General features: G+C 41.8%; 1 protein-coding gene across 1 annotated transcript in view; it reads left to right on the forward strand.

The window, feature by feature from the left end:
- Positions 1-5,068, forward strand: part of CUNH11orf58 (chromosome unknown C11orf58 homolog) — an 18,962-nt gene extending 13,894 nt beyond the window's left edge. Inside the window, exons 4-5 of the mRNA XM_032241052.1 lie at positions 181-290; positions 2,537-5,068. Of these exons, the coding sequence (XP_032096943.1) occupies positions 181-290; positions 2,537-2,770 (344 nt within the window). The 3' untranslated portion in view covers positions 2,771-5,068. The remainder of the gene's footprint in view (positions 1-180; positions 291-2,536) is intronic.
- The last annotated feature ends 12,476 nt before the right edge of the window (positions 5,069-17,544 follow it).

The following is a 17,544-nucleotide window of genomic DNA, read 5'->3' on the forward strand; positions in this document are numbered from 1 at the left end:
AAAAAAAAAAAAAAAAAAAAAAAAAAAAAAAAAAAAAAAAAAAAAAAGTTTATTCTCAAAATTCATAGTAAAATTAGTAACAATTAGATAAATCAGCCATGAGCATAATAGCATCTCTATTATGGTTTTTTTGTGTACATTATTAATTTGAAACATAACTAAAGTATCCTGGACATGCAGGGGAAGAAGACAAGAAAATAAATGAAGAACTGGAGTCTCAATATCAGCAAAGTATGGACAGTAAATTATCAGGAAGATATCGGCGACATTGTGGACTTGGCTTCAGTGAGGTAGTAATTAACTTATTTTCTTGGGAAGATAATTAGTTTTCAATTTGGTATCATTTGTTGTTAGATTACCCTAGCAATCAAGAATCCCATGTAAAAAGCTTTCTTTATGTAATTAACCTTAAAAATAATTGTATATACCCTACTGGTCTCTGTAGATAATCAGAAGAGATGTTTCTAAGGATTTTTGTGGTATTTTTTGTTTGTTTGCTTTTTTTGAGATGGACTCTTACTCTGTCACCCAGGCTGGAGTGCAATGGTGTGATCTCAGATCACTGCAACTTCCACCTCTCGGGTTCAAGTGATTCTCCTGCCTCAGCCTCCCGAGTAGCTGGGGTTACAAATGCCTGCCATTACACCCAGCTACTTTTTGTAGAGACAGGGTTTCACCATGTTGTCAGGCTGGTCTCAAATTCCACCCACCTTGGCCTCCCAAAGTGCTGGCATTATAGGCTTGAGCCGTCACACCTGGCCTATCTTTTTTTTTTTTTTTTTTTTTGGAGACAAAGTCTCACTCTGTTGCTCAGCCTGGAGTACAGTGACATGATCTCGGCTCACTGCAACCTCTACCTCCCAGGTTCAAGCAATGGTTCAAGCAATTCTCTTGCCTCAGCCTCCTGAGTAGCTGGGACTACAGGCACACACCACCACGTCAGCTAATTTTTTGTATTTTAGTAGAGATGGGGTTTCATCGGGTTGCCCAGGTTGGCCTCAACTCCTGAGCCCAGGCAATCCGCCCACCTTGGCCTCCCAAAGTGCTAGAATTATAGCCATGAGCCACCACATCAGACCTCACCCAGCCTGTTGCTAAGGACTTTAAGGTGTATTTTCTAATCGTGTAAATTCTACTTAATCATTACAGCACCTTTTTCCCCCCTTTTTTGTGACAGGTTCTCACTCTGTTGCCCAGGCTGGTTACAGTGGCACAGTCTCACTGCCACCTCAGCCTCCTGAGGACCTGGGACTATAGGCCTGCATCACCACGCCTAGCTAATTTTTGTATTTTTTGTAGATACAGAGTTTTGCTATGTTGCTCAGGCTGGTCTTGAACTCCTGGGTTCAAACGACACATCCGCCTCTACCTCCCAAAGGGCTGAAACTACAGACATGAGCCACCATTCCAGGCCAGGGCACATTTTTAATACGCATGAACAACATGCTCACAAGTTAGGTATAATATTTTATGTAAGTTTAATGGTTTAGGAGAGCTTTTTTTCACTTGTTTCCTAAGTGATCTTTTTATATTATAAATTTATGTGTGACTATTATTTACTCCAAAGTAATATAATGTGCAAAACATTGATAACTGATTTCCACATAAATGTCAGTGGTTAGCATGCCTTATTAATTTAAAAAATTGTTTCTTCCAGGAAAACATAATACAGTGGTTTTCAGACTAGGGGAGGGGAGATAGGTGTGTGGTCTTCAGAGCACCTCCCTCTTGTTTTCTTTTTTAAGAAATGGAGTCTTTCCTGGGCATGATGGCTCACACCTGTAATCCCAGCACTTTAGGAGGTCAAGGTGGGTGGATTATGAGGTCAGGAGTTTGAGACCAGCCTGGCCAACATGGTGAAACCCCATCTCTACTAAAAATACAAAAAAATAGCTGAGCGTGGTGGTGGGCGCCTGTAATCCCAGCTACTCAGAAGGCTGAGGCACGAGAATAGTTTGAACCTGGGAGGTGGAGGCTGCAGTGAGCCAAGATCGCACCGTTGTACTCCAGCCTGGGTGACAGGGCGAGACTTGGTCTCAAAAAAAAAAAAAAAGAAAAGAAATGGAGTCTTGCTCTGTCACACAGGCTAGAATGCAGTGGTGTGATTATAGCTCACTACAGCCTTGAACTCCTGGGCTCTAGCAGTCCTCCCACCTGAACCTCCTGAGTAGCTAGAACTACAGGCATGCACCACCATGCCTGGCTAATTTTTTTTCTTCTTTCTTTCTTTCTTTCTTTCTAAGAGATAGGGTCTATGTTGTCCAGGTTGATCTCAAACTTTTAGCCTCAAGTAGTCCCCTCCTCCTGTCCCCCACCCTCCCTCTTCAGCCTCTTGAGTAGCTGGAATCCCAGCCACAGGTGTGAGCCATTGGGCCTGGCCAGAGCCCTTTCTTAAAATTCTACTCAAGTCTTAAAGCTGTTGTTCTAATGGCTACAAAGCACAGTGCTTCTAAGACTGACAGAACATAGGGTCTTTCTCTGATTTTGTGTTGGCTAATGTTTATTTTTTAAAAGAGCCTGTTGATTGATGTTTTAGGTAGAAGATCATGATGGAGAAGGTGATGTGGCTGGAGATGATGATGATGACGATGATGATTCACCTGATCCTGAAAGTCCAGATGACTCTGAAAGCGATTCAGAGTCAGAGAAAGAAGAATCTGCTGAAGAACTCCAAGCTGCTGAGCACCCTGATGAAGTGGAGGATCCCAAAAACAAAAAAGATGCAAAAAGCAATTATAAAATGATGTTTGTTAAATCCAGTGGTTCATAACTCCCAAACACTTAGTCTTTGTATTAAAAGTAAGCCTTATTGTTATAATGCACAGTGGAGGACTGCTTATAGAGCACAGACCTTTGTATTATAATTTTTAAAAGGCCCTTTTAAATAATTACAAAGAGTGTTTGCTTTCAAATGCCATGGGTTACACTTTTATGGGCATGACTATAACCATTTTTGTAAAGAGTAAGAGTTGTATAAAATAAGAAATAAATACAGTACTCAACTTCCTTTGATATTATCATCATCCCTCTAATTTCATCACCTTATGGGGGAGACCCTTCTTTTTTTTTGTGGTAGCTATTTCATCATTTCCTTCATATTTTCCTCTTATAAAAAATGTATTTGATACTGCGATATGTTCATGAAAAATATTCTTTTATCTTTGTTTTGTAGAGCTATTTATCATGGATATTTCTGCTGCCAGTCACAATCTAAATTAATTTTGGCAAAAGATTAGGTACTTAGTTTCCTGTTACTAAGTCAGCTCTACTCTTCTGGACCAAAGCAACATGAGAGCAAGTACTTTTCACACCTGTTAGGATGGAGTCACAACTGTCATACATTTGGAATATTATGATCCCAACTAGTCTTTATATAATTTGAATTACATTGTGTTAGATTTTTGATAAAATTTGGCCAATTTTTACAGAAGAAATTATTTCCCTGATCATTTAGTCCTATCTATTTAGAAATATGTAAAATTGGATTTTTTTTTAAGTAATATGTGACCAAAGTTAAGTTTGTCCCGAAGGTCTAAATAAAGAGCAGTTTCCCATATTTGACTGTGATACCTTTATCCTCATCTACAAATGAGGAACAGGCTTACTGATAAGAAGCTGAAACAAGAAATTCTCTTCATTTTATTCCAGTGCTATTTTATTAATTACTAAAAACTATTACTTTCTAATTTTATTACTATTTCTGTTGATGTGAGAATAGAATCATCTGACTGCTATTACGTGGTTGATTTGTACAGCTGATTAACACAGATTGCATTATGAACTAGTAAATGGATCTTTGGATAATTGGGTCCAAATTCTTAATGTTTATAATGAACAAGTTAAAAGGCTTTAGTCAAACCTGTTTGTGAGCTGAACTATCATCCATCTAGATACTTAAAGAACGTATTTGGAGTGTTGGAGTTTTTCAAAATTATTATTTTGTCACTCTGAAATTTAGAATATGTTAAAAAGAAATTTAACAACTAGAACAGGTGATTTCTGGTTGACGATAGACTCCATCTTGCAATTTTAAATTTCTCACATCTTTGAAAAATAGGTGCTACCCTTTATAGTAAAATATTCAATCACTTGATGGTAGACAATATGTATGACATTTAACAAATACTTTGTTTGAAAAAGTTTGGCTTTATTCAACACCCACTAATTTCCAAATGTCTAGGATTGCTTATTATAACTAAGTCGAAAGTGAAGATTGCTTTTTATTTAAGAATGGGATAGAGATGAGTATTACAGTTTTTTTTCCAAGACGGGGTTTCACCACGCTGGTCAGGCTGGTCTTGAACTCCCGACCTCTGGTGATCTGCCCGCCTTGGCCTCCAAAGTGCTTGGATTACAGGCATGAGCCACCACGCTCGGCCTGAGTATTACAATTTTTAAGAGTATTTTCATCTCCGTATAGAGAAATCCAGATTTCAGTTAATTCATGTATTGGGTGTTAACAAAATTCAGGGTTGAATTTACGTTTATTCGTCCATATGGCCTGGTTTCCTGACACCCATTAAACATCATGCTATCTTTTAAGTATGAAAGAAATTAGAAGGCAACTGATGTCAACTTGTCTTGGTGTCCATACTAGAAAGTATCAGAAAAATAAAAATAAAAAGAAAACAAAGTATCAGGAAAATACAGCTTATTTTTGTGCTGTGAAACACCATTCAGTGGAAAGTTTATTGGCAACTTTTCCATATTATTCATAATTTAATACCTGAAATACACTTAGTTTAAATGTTTGCTGATACCCAAGTGTTTACTTGTACCCATAACCTAACAGTCGTCTATTGAAAAGAATGTTTTCAGATACAGATTGCAATGCTGTTTGTATTAATAGGCAAAAGTCCTCCAGAATAATTTTTTAAATCTAGGGGAATTGAAGGTACAGAAAAAAAGTGTCTGGAATGCCTGAACCATAGTTTGAGAGCAGAAAGGTCACATTCTTTGAGTAAATTGGGGGGAAATAAATTTCAGCTACCTGGTTCGCTTCAGTGACTACTTATACACAGGCCTTTGATTCCATTACTTTTCTCCACCACAACCACATCCTGTATACTTGCAATATCCAAAAACAACCTCTAAAATCACTAAATAAAAAAACACTTCTAACCAATTCTTCCTTTATACCTGTTCTGTGTTAGGTCATAGACTGTTTCCACCTCCTTTTTAAGTCCTATCTAGGCTTACTGACTCTCAGTTCAGTATCATGATTGTTAACCCAAATGACTCTCGCTAAATGTCATGCCTTCCTGGAAAATTTACATCCCTAGATGTATCCAAGTGCTCCTACCTTCACCAGTGATTGGAGAAAGACTCCCAAATGTATATATCAATATTAGTAAAAATTGATTTTAACTTACCTCAACACTGCCCATAACCCTATTTTCTCTAGTCAGCTCTCCATTCTTACTATGTAAAACTTCTACTCTGAAACTTGGTACCCTCTTTTCCCTCACTCTCAGTATGTCCTTGCTTTTGATCTTACATGGAAATAGAGACCTTCAGACACAAGTTCCCTGAACGTCACTTAACTGAATCCACAGCCATAAACAAATGTTCTGTGCTCTAGGTTGTGACATTCCATCTCTACCACAGTGCTAAACTGAGTGACCTTGAGCATAAGTTGATCTCTCTTATGCTCTCTTGAGCATTTACTGACCCTTTCTGGGTCACTAAAATGAGGATAGTAACAGTAACCGCCTTCCATAGTTATTGTGAGACTTAGGTAAAATGAGCAAAAAGCTTAGTGGATAGATAAGTGATCAATAAGTGCTGGCCACTGGTTCCTCCTCGCCCTCCTGCCCTGAGACAGAGTCCTGCTCTGTCACCCAAGCTGGAGTGCAGTGGCATGATTGTGGTCATGGCTTTAACCTCAAGGCTCAAGCAATCCTCCCACCTCAGCCTCCTGAGTAACTGAGACCACAGGTGTGTGCCACCATGCCTGGCTAATATTTTAATTTGTAGAGACAAGGTCTGGCTATGTTGCCCAGGCTGGTCTTGAACTCCTGGCCTCAAGTGATCCTCCTGCCTCAGCCTCCCAAAGTATTGGGATTACAGGTGTGAACCACTGCACCCAACCTACTGTTAAATCTTGTAAACGGTGCTTATTATCTCCCGAGTTTTCAGCCTCTCCCTTAATCTGTTGACTGTTTTCTGTTGGCATTTGTTCAAGTATTTCACATATTAAAAAAAAAAGCAGTTGCCCCTAGGTACCACCTACATTGGCTGTAATTCTCTCATCTCCCATGTCTAATTTTAGTAAGTTTTTTATTACTGCTTCTATTTCTTACTTCCATACCCAAACTCCTCAATCTACTCCAATGTGGCTTCTACCCAACCTTGACACAAGAGCGCTGAAAACTTTCATCAAATCAATTGATGACATTTTCCTAAAACAGAATTTTTAAATTCTTCCCTTGACCTGTTAACAGTACTTAGCATTGTTAACTAGTAGGATATACATGCTTCTGAGTACATAAAGGGGTTAATTAGAGAATTTCCCAATCCTGTACATCCATAGGTATTATTTGTTCCTAAATTGACCTGCCTTAAAACAACTACCTCTCATTTCACAACATTTCTCCCACTAGAGGAAAGGCAATACCTCTCAGCCATGCCAGACCTACTGTGTTTAATTGTCCCAGGGAGTAAAACATTTCATGGCTCCAAAGGGACAATTTGAAACATTCATGTTGATCTTGAGGCCTGAATGACTCCCTTTGCAAGTCAGTTGGTTTCTGTCATCTGCCAGATGCCCTCAATGAAACTAGGACACAAGCGAATTGTCAGCTAATGATTAAAAATAAATTTTGATGAAAGATTACTAGGATTTTTGGCCTAAGAGTTCAGAAGAGTGACATTTCTAAAATCTATTATTGACTTTTTTCATGTGAGCAAAGTTTCTCTGTGCTTTCATCTATAAAAATATAAAATGGAAGTTTTCTACTTTAGGAATGCCAATTATGTGCATGTGTATTTCTTGTCTCTTATGTTATTTTTCTTTATAATTCCTGTTCCTTATTCCCCTTAACATGATTCAAACACTATATACCCCACCATTCCCATTTTACGATTATTTTTTAATTTCCTGAGTTCTGCCACCTCACATTTCATTCTTTGTCATTTTTTTGTATCTTTGTGGGGGTTTTTTGTTTTTTTCACGGCGTTCTCGTTTTCTTCAGTTCCATTAATTCACTTATATTCCTCTCTAGATCGTCTATTCTCGTTAGGATTTCGTCAAACCTTTTTTCAACGTTCTTGGTTTCTTTACATTGGGCTAGAACATGTTCTTTTAGCTCACAGAAGTTTCTTATTATCCACCTTCTGAAGCCTAAATCTGTTCATGGAACACACTCGTTCTCCATCAGGCCTTGTTCCCTTGTTGATGAGGAACTGTCATCCCCTGTAGAGGGAGAGGCATTCTGATTTTGGGCATTCTCAGCCTTTTACGCTGGTTTCTTCCCATCATTGTAAATTTATCCACCTGTCGTCTTTGTAATTACCGACTTTCAAATTAGGTCTCTGAGTGGACATCCAACTTGTTGATTCCCAGCGCCGGAATCGGAGCAACCCACTGCACCGGCCAAAACAGCAGCACTAAGATTTGTGGCGCTTTTCTGCCTGGGAATCTCCGGTCTGGCTTCCTTCTTGAGTCCCTTTTTCAATCAGCTGAATAGGTGACTCTGCCTTCCCGGAGCTCCAAACCTCAACCAAAAGGGGACCCGTTTACTCTACACCAAGAACCGCTGCGCCAGGGTACTGGCAAAACCGCTGTGCCGGCCACAAGAGCCGCGCTGGGGACCCGTGGAGCTCCTCCGCTGGGAATCTCCTGGTCCGTGAGCAACAAAAATTCATCTGAAAGTGTGGCGTCCTCTTGTTCTCTGCGCTTTCACTGGGAACTACAATCCTGAGCTGCTAGTAATCAGCCAGCTTGGATCTCTCTCCGCTTTTATTTTTTTAATTGTCTGATTAACTGCAATTATTTATTGAACACCTGCTATGTGCCAGGCAGTCTTAGGCAGGGAGTACAACAGCAAACAAAATCAGACTCTCCTTTAATGAAGCTTAGACTCTAGTGGAGAGGAGACACAACAAACACTGTCACTGTCTCTGTCTCTATATATACACACACACACACAAACACACACACACATATATATACACGTACACATATATGTATAAAATATATGACATATATATGGCAGATGGTGCTAAATATTAAAACAAAGTTAAGAGATGTAATGAAAATAATAAGCTAGGGCCAACAGAGGGTTATGAGTTCAAAGAGACAGCAGGAATTAAGGTCATTAAAGCTCCAATATGAACTTTTAGTTTTATTCTAAGGAGAATTAGGAGAACTTGCAGATTCTTTTTATTAGTGTGACATGATCTAATATTGCTTAAGCTGCAGCTTAAGCTGCAATATTAGATCGTGTCACACTAATTAAATTAAAAAAAAAAAAAAAAGCCGGGCGCGGTGGCTCAAGCCTGTAATCCCAGCACTTTAGGAGGCCGAGGCGGGTGGATCACAAGGTCAAGAGATCGAGACCATCCTGGTCAACATGGTGAAACCCCGTCTCTACTAAAAATACAAAACATTAGCTTGGCATGGTGGCGTGTGCCTGTAATCCCAGCTACTCAGGAGGTTGAGGCAGGAGAATTGCCTGAACCCGGGAGGCAGAGGTTGCGGTGAGCCGAGATCACGCCATTGCACTCCAGCCTGGGTAACAAGAGTGAAACTCCGTCTCAAAAAAAAAAAAAAAAAAAAAAAAAACAACCTTGGGAAGCCAACTGTGAAGATGGATTATGACAATATTCTAGGTGAGCCCAAGGGCTTGGACTAGGATGGTAATGGAATTAGTGAGAAATAGATTCTGGATATATTTTGAAGATAGAGTCAACAGTATTTGCTTAAAGATTTGATGTAGCATGTAGGAGAGGAGTCATGAACGAACTCTTGGCTGGGTGTGGTGGTGCATGCCTGTAGTTCCAGCTATTCAGGAAGCTGAGACGGGACGATCACTTGAGCCCAGGAGTTTGAGGCTGCAATGAGCTATGAATGCACCACTGTACTCCAGGCTGGGAAACAGAGTGAGACCTTATCTCCTAAAAAAAAAAAAAAAAAAAAAAATTTTTTTTTTTTTTTTTTTTTTTAAAAAAAAAAAAAAAAAACAACTCATTTTTAGGAGGAAATTGCTATATACCTAGGCGGGAAAAACTGATGACTCATCTTTAAATGAGATTCTTCCCACGTATTTGCAGGATTTTCCTGTTGGACAGTGGTCAGGCTAGCAGAAATTTCTTTCATGATTCAGGGTTGTGGGGACCACTGTAACTCTGACAATGAAGATCAGGCATTATAGGGCTGTCAGAATGTCAGGTCTCTTTTTGTCCTTGACACTCTGACAGACTGCTCCTACAGATCACTTCACTTAAGGAAGACACTCTACTTAGCTTACTCAGACACTGCAGAAGCAGTCATCCTCCTGTATTCTCACTTGATATTCACTGCCTTTTCAACTCTCACCTATTTTAGATTTAAGAGTTTCAGATGTCTCCTAGTTTTGTTGAAGCTGGAGTTTGCACTTCTGTTTCTCATTCTCTGTTGCTGTTGAGTGATTACCAAGAGAAGAAATGACTTCATTATTCTGTCTCTAAACTAGAAGTTCACCTTAACTTTAACACCCAAATTACTATGGCTTGAATCCCCACTGGCTTGATTTCTGAACTTCAGCTTCCCATCCTACTCTCAGAAAGCACCTTCAGCATTATTTCTGACACAGGAAAAACCCAAGGAATATCTCCTGTATGTCCCTCACAAGGTATGTCCACCACCATTACCGAACGGCATCTTCCCTGCTCTCTCCAACTCCCACAACTGCTGTTTATTGCCTTCAAAACTGCTTCAAGGGCCGGGTGTGGTGGCTCACCCCTGTAATCCCAGCACTTGGGGAGGCCGAGGTGGGTGGATCACCTGAGGTCGGGAGTTCGAGACCAACCTGACCAACACAGAGAAACACTGTCTCTACTAAAAATGCAAAATTAGCCAGGTGTGGTGGTACATACCTATAATCCCAGCTACTCAGGAGGCTGAGGCAGGAGAATCACTTGAACCTGGGAGGTGGAGGTTGCAGTGAGCCGAGAATGCATCATTGCACTTCAGCCTAGGCAACAAGAGCAAAACTCCACCTCGAAACAAACAAAAAGAACCTGCTTCAAAGAGCCTAACTCGCACCACTGAAAACAGGGCCTCTTGTGCCATTACCAGCACAAGGATATTGCCTCCTAAGGCTGAAGTTTTATATGGCAATTTTGCCTGAAAGTCTCCTCAAACCACATGGAGCCATTTCCATAAGAATTAATATATTAGAAATAAAAGATCTCTCTGGAAAACTGAGGCCCACATAGTTAATGTAGTAAACTTGAAATTCAGCTTTGAGCTTGCAAACAGCCAAAACCAGAAATAGTGATACCTTCAAAGCACTGAAAAAAAAATTAAAATAACCACCAACTCAGAATTCTATACCCAGTGAAAATATCCTTTAAGAGTAAAAGTAAAGAAATTTGTGTTGGTCAACCCATATAGGACTTATGATCATTGAGAGAAGGGAAGCACATGAGGTGAGTCCTACATTCAACCCAGATTTCTTTATTAGGCCATTTCCAAACCACTGCAAAGGAAACAAGTCCAAACTGAAGTGGCAACAATCTCACTGGGCAGAAGAAACAGATCAGCACTGAGGGCTGTCAAGGTGACTGGGATTTTAAAGAAAGAGTACTGGAGATGAAGGAACTCTAGAGCCCCCAAATCTGTACAAAGATACCAGTGTGGGTCTATGGCTGACTGCTAGGCATATGAACAGGGTGCAACTATGGGAGCCTATCAAAGAACAGCAGCTTGGAGTCAAATCACTGCTGAGCAGTTTCTCAGACTCTCAGCCACAGCTTTCAGGCGAGGCAATCCACCCAAGGAGAAAAGTGGCATCAAATGCTGAGCTCATGCCCCCTACCTTTCTTCCCTTCCTCTGGATCTTGGCTCCACAAATTTTCACTGCATTGATAGCAATGCTTCAAATGTTCTCCAATGTTTCAAATATGTTTTTTAAATCTTAGCTTGCTTTTCTCCTCGTTCTCAGCAGAAAAGTTGGTTCAAAGCAGTCTTATCCACCATGGATAAAAGCAAAATGCTTTTTTTCCTATAAAAAATTTTGGAGGCTGGCTATGGTGGCTTGCACCTGTAATCCCAGCTACTTGGGAGGCTGTGGTAGGTGGATCTCTTGAGTCCAGGAGTTTGAGGCTGCAGTGACCTATGATCATGCCACTGCACTGTAGCCTGGGTGACAGATCAAGACCCTCACCTCTAAATAAATAAAATAAAAATAAAACATTTTGGAGAGAAAATTTTAAAGGCCTAAATAAATTAATGGATTAGGATTCCGTGTTTGTGAATTAGGAGACTGAATGGATTAAAATCCATGCTGATGAATTAGGAGACTCAGTATTGTAGAGACGCAGTTTGCCCCAAAGTCATCTAAGTGCAATACAGCTCAAAATCCAGTTGAAAGTTGTAGGGAAGACTTAGCAAACTGACTCTGAAATTTATGAGGAAAAGCAAAGACCAAAATTAATCAAGACACTTGTGAAGAATAAGAACAAGATTGATAGAAGCCTTGCTTTTCTGGGTATCAAAACTTACTATGAGCTCTAGTAATTAAAATATTGTGATATTGGCACACTGGACAAATAGACAATGGAATAGAAAAAAAAAAGCCCAGAAATAGATTCACATACATATATATTTGATTTATGACAAAGGTGGCATTCTATAGCAGTAGGAAGTAATAGATTCTTCAGTAAGCTGGATATCTATATGGAAAAAATGAAACCTGATACCCACTTCACACCTTTACCTAAAAATCAATTCCAGGTGAAATGTAGATCTGTAAAAGGCAAAACAATAAAGATCCTAGAATATCTCATAGCAGAACATTCTTATGACTTAAATACAGGACTTTTTTTTTTTGAGATGGAGTTTAGCTTTGTCACCCAGGCTGGAGTGCAGTGGCGCAATCTTGGCTCACCGCAACCTCTGTCTCCCAGGTTCAAGCAATTCTGCTGCCTCAGCCTCCCCAGTAGCTGGGATTACAGGTGCCTACCACCACTCCTGGCTAATTTTTGTGTTTTTAGTAAAGACGGGTTTTTCCATATTGGTGAGGCTGGTCTCAAACTCCCGATCTCAGGTGATCTGCCCGCCTCAGCCTCCCAAAGTGCTGGTATTATAAGTGTGAACCACCACTCCCAGCCAGTACAGGACTTTTTAAACAGGATATGAAACCCCACAAACTATAATGGAAAAGTTTATCAACTCTACTACCTTAAAATTAGTAATGTCTATTCATCAAGACACAATGAAGGGAGTGGAAAAGAAAGCCACAGAGGAGAGAAGATATTTGCATGTAATCCCTAAGAGGCTGTGGGGCAGACACTTCCCGTGCTCCAACCCACATCCTCCCCCACATTTTCCTCTGCAAATGCTAAGGCTATCACTGCTGCAGGAAGGTATCTTCACCCTCTGCCCCAGGGCTTCTCAGCGGCCCCAGTGTGGGGTTCATGTGGGAATCACTCACACATCTATGATCTGGAAAAGTGAGGGGTTTAACACCCATGGGGACCCCTTGGTCACTGAGGGCCCTGAGCTAGAGGAGAAGTGCTCCCTTCTTTCATATCTTGGGTGGATAATTTTGAGGCACATTTTACATGGCCCCTCAGAAGGAAGGTCTCAGTGAGACTGAGTCCAAGTTTCCCACAACAGTGACCAACTCTCAAGAAGCCACTCTTCAACTGGTTTCCTCACCTTTCCACTGTGATTCCCTAGGACATTCCAAAATAAATGATCTGCCTGCAAGTCCTGGCCCCAGGCTCTGTTTTCTAGGGGTAACCCCGCCACCCCTAGAACTCCAGAATCCCTACAAATCACTAAGAAAAAGATAACGCAACTCAATAGAACAATGGCAACACATGACAGGCACTTTACAAAAAGGAAATCCAAGTGGTCAAGGAACATTTAAAAAGCTTCTCAACTTTGTTAATGGTCAGGAAGATGCTAGTTAAGTTTACTTCATACTCATCAAACGGACTAAAATTTTAAAATAACAAAAAGTTTTGGTGGGTATATTATCTACAGCTGTGTAACAAATTACCTCAAATCTTGATGGCCTAAAACAACAAACATTTATTATCTCACCATTTCCATGTGTCAGGAATCGGGGCTTAGCTGAGTGTGCTCAGGGTCTCCCACAAGGCTGTAATGGAGGTGTAAGCTAGGACTGCAGTCACCCAAGACTTCACTAGGGGAGGACTCGCTTGCAAGCTCACTCATGTGGTTGCAGCAGGTCTCAGGTCCTCACTGGCTTGGTCAGATGTCCGTTCCTTGCTGGGTAGACCTCCTTCCACTAGCTCACAACAGGGCTTCCCTCGAAGTAAGCAGGTGAGGATGCAAGGGAGGGTGCTCAAGATCAATGCCTTTTTATAGCCTCATCTTGAAAGTGACATCCATTACCTTCTGTCACATCCTATGCAGAAGAAGTGAGTTACTAGCTCTAGCCCACACCTAAAAAGAGGGAATTACATAGGGTGTGAATACCAAGAGGTGAGGATCTTTGGGGGCCATCTCAGAAGCTGGCTGCTATAATGAGGATGGATAACTACTCACATAGTGATGGTGGGAGCATAAATTAGTACCACTATGTTGGAAAACAGTGTGGCATTTTCTGTCTATTGGATAAGATATGCTTATCCTCTGACCTAACACCTCTACACTTAGATATGTACCAAAAGAAATGATTGCATGCACACCAACAGATATGCATAGAAATGTTAATAGCAGCATTATTTGTAATAGTTCTTAACGGGAAAATCCCAAATGTCTTTCAACAGTAAAACAGATTGGTAATTGTTGAATATCCAAGCAGTGGAATACTATAGTGTACAGCAGCAAAAATAAGTGAAACATAGTTACGTGCAACACAAATGAATATAAATGATATTTAATGAAAATAAAATTGGACACAAAGGAATTTCTATTTGGGAAAATTATTCTATTTGTAGAAATTTCAGAAAACAAATCAAACTAAGCTACTGTGTTTTGTGATGTCCACTTAGACAATAACACTCTAAAGAACAGCAAGTAAGTAGTTGTCACAAAAGTCCATGGAGTGCTTATTATCCCTTGCAGGAGTGGGAGGGCCTCCTGAGCAGGCAGGGGCAAGACCAGGACTGCCAGCACCCTGGCACACTTCTATTTCTTGACTGAAGAGTGGTTATGCAGGTGTTTGCCTTCTGATCACTCACTGAGCTGAACTCTGTGTGTGTGTGTACCTTCTATATGTATGTTACATTTTGCCATAAAGAAAGGTGTTGGATCATGACTATACTCTCAGCACTTTGGGAGGCCAAGGCAAGCGGATCACCTGGGGTCGGGATCTCAAGACCTGACCTGGCCAACATGGTAAAACCTCATCTCTACTAAAATTACAAAAATTAGCTGTGCGCCGGGCGTGGTGGCTCAAGCCTATAATCCCAGCACTTTGGGAGGCCGAGGCAGGTGGATCACAAGGTCAAGAGATCGAGACCATCCTGGTCAACTTGGTGAAACCCCATCTCTACTAAAAATACAAAAATTAGCTGGACATGGTTGTGCATGCCTATAGTCCCAGCTACTCGGGAGGCTGAGGCAGGAGAATTGCTTGAACCCAGGAGGTGGAGGTTGCAGTGAGCCAAGATTGTGCCATTGCACTCCAGCCTGGGTAACACGAGCTAAACTCCATCTCAAAAAAATATATATATATTAGCTGTACACGGTGGCACGCGCCTATAATCCCAGCTACTCGAGAGGCTGAGACAGGAGAATTGCTTAAACCTGAGAGGCAGAGGTTGCAGTAAGCTGAGATCGCACTACTGCCCACTCTGGCCTGGGCGACACAGAGAGACGATGTCTCCAAAAAAAGATAAAGAAATGTCTCAGAAAACTACACACAAACTTACATCCTATTATCTGGTCATGCACAAAAGAAGGCCTAGCAAGGGCCTGGCAGAGTAAGTGCTCGACGACTGTCAGCCTGTTTTTGGGGCTCCCTCAGTTGACAAATCCAGAGCACATTCATATCTGCCTCACCCCTTCACCACGCCAGGCCCTGGAAGAAAAAGAAGGCAGCGGAGCCGGTAAGGCTTGCCATTTCCAGCATGCTTTGGTGTGGAGAAGGCAGAGGCCCCTCCTTCTAGGAGAGAACCTAGTCTTCTCCCTCAGTCATAGCCGGAAGCAGGGAGTGTGAATGGGGTGTTGGCTGAGCCGACCTGGGGTCAGGAGTCAGGGATAGGAAGCCCTTTGGAGCAGTCACTGGAGCTCACCTCTTAGAGACAACCTGCCTGCCCCATGCGACTTTAGTGAGAAGGCACAAAAACCATCTCCAAGTGTCCCCCCACCCACACCCCCCAGAACTTCAAAGAAAAGGTCAAGGGAATTTTCCTCTCCTTTAAATGGAATGAATCTTTCTTGGGCCCAAAAAGAATTATTCATCAGGTGTTCATGGCACTCTGCGTGCCTTTATAGGGCCCGGCTGTGCTCTGAGGCACAACAGACAACTTTTTTCCTGAAAGCTCAGTTTATAGGCCAACTTCAAAGCTCGGGTTCTCAGAGCAGGGCACGAGGCTCCAGTCTGAGGACTCACATCAAAGCGAGGCACACAGGTTGATCTGCTGACAGGTGAACAGCCGCAGGGCTGCAGGGGCGGCCTCCAAGGACTTGGCTGTCCTCCACACCTGAAGAGCTCATGGGGGCAGCCTGGTATGGCATGGCCTTGCAAACCCCAACTTCAAAAGCCCCAGACCATCATTTTACCCACAGCAGGTGACTGTCCGAAATGGAAGACAGAGGCAGAAGACAGGGGTGGGGGGATAGTAGATGCCCCCAAAACTGTTTATGCTGCCCAGTCAGGAAAGGAGACAGGGTTTAAATGTGGAAGAACCACGTCGAGCCCTGCTGTCCCTAAGGGAAAAAACCAGCACGGTGAACGTTTCTTGAGTGCTCCCAAGCCAGGGACTATGTGAAGACTACCTCCTTTAGTCCTCAAAATGAACCGTGGAGGGTAGGCCCTATTGTGTCCATGCTTCAGAAGAGGAAATGGAAGCTTACAGAAGTCCAGTGGCTTGCCTACCTCAGCAGAGCTGTTGTGAGAATTAAATGAGTTAGTCCACAGAAAATGCTAAGAACAGTTCTCAGCCCCATGGGAAGCATCAGAAAAAAATACACATATTGGTTATTGTTCACCTGCATTTAAGTTAGTCACAGAGTTAATAAGAGTAGATTGGAATTCCACAGTACCTGCTCTTATCTACTACTCAATGAACTTAAAAATGAGAGTGAGAGAGGCTCTCTGGGAGCTACCATATAAAACACATAACAGAGCCGGGCAGAGACAGGCAAAGTGATCCCAAAAAGAGAGAGGGCTCTCTGGCCAACAGACCTCCACTTCATTCATTTATTCATTTGTTGAGCAAATTATTTCTTAGCACCCTCTTTGTGGCCGACATTGTTCTGGGTAGAAGGGATAATACAGCGAACAAAAAAAAATTGGGTTCTTACCCAGTTTTCTCCATCTGTCTCCCAAGCCTGGTCAGTGCGACTGTAGCCCTGAGAGACAATCCCACTCTTAGTGCTGACAAATCTGGTTTCTGAGTCCTGAAGCCCAAAGACCCATGGCTGGGTGAAGTGTGCCAAAGTAACACCTCTCCAAGGTGCCCCCGGCCATGATCACTGTCAGATCATAGCCAGATCGCAGTCACAGAGGAGTTTCCATTCATCACACAGTAGGCACCTATGCAGGCACTTTTCCAAACCTAAGTTTCTCTTCAGGCTGTCTGTGTCCTCACTGATTTCACCAGAGATGATTCTTTTTCAAAGGACCCAGAATCCAGCTCTATAGGACCATCATCCCTTTCCCCATCAAAATATTCCCATAAATCCCCAGGAAACTCTTCTCTCTCACTGTCTTTTTTTTTTCCTCCAAGGTAATAGCAGTCAATGTAGTGGTTAAAACTCCCTGGAGTCAGAGAGATACAGGCTCAAGTTTCAACTCTATTACTTTCTAGTCATGGACCATCCTGCCTCAGTTTTCTCATCTATAATATGGGAATAATAATACCTAGAATCTGGGAAGTCTAGACTATGCTATGGTAGAAAATATACCCTAAAGTCCCATGAGATGAACATATCAAAGTTTATTTCTCACCCATGCAAAGTTAGCTGTGGATCTTGGGGCCTCTCCCAGGCAGTTCCCTTCCAAAGTGGAGAGTTAGGGCAAGTCAGTTTGTGTCCTGTGGTTCCACTCTCCGAACTATGTGGCTTCTAGGTGGCCACTGCAGGGCAAGAGAAAGCTAGAGACAGTGCACTCGTTCTTAAAAGCTTCCGCCCAGAAATGACCCATTTCACTTCAACTTGTGGTCCCCTGTCCAGAGCTGGACATATGGCCTTGCCTG

Source organism: Sapajus apella, unplaced genomic scaffold (genome assembly GCF_009761245.1).
Source record: "Sapajus apella isolate SASKATOON/1434 unplaced genomic scaffold, GSC_monkey_1.0 scaffold47, whole genome shotgun sequence".
NCBI lineage: Eukaryota > Metazoa > Chordata > Mammalia > Primates > Cebidae > Sapajus > Sapajus apella.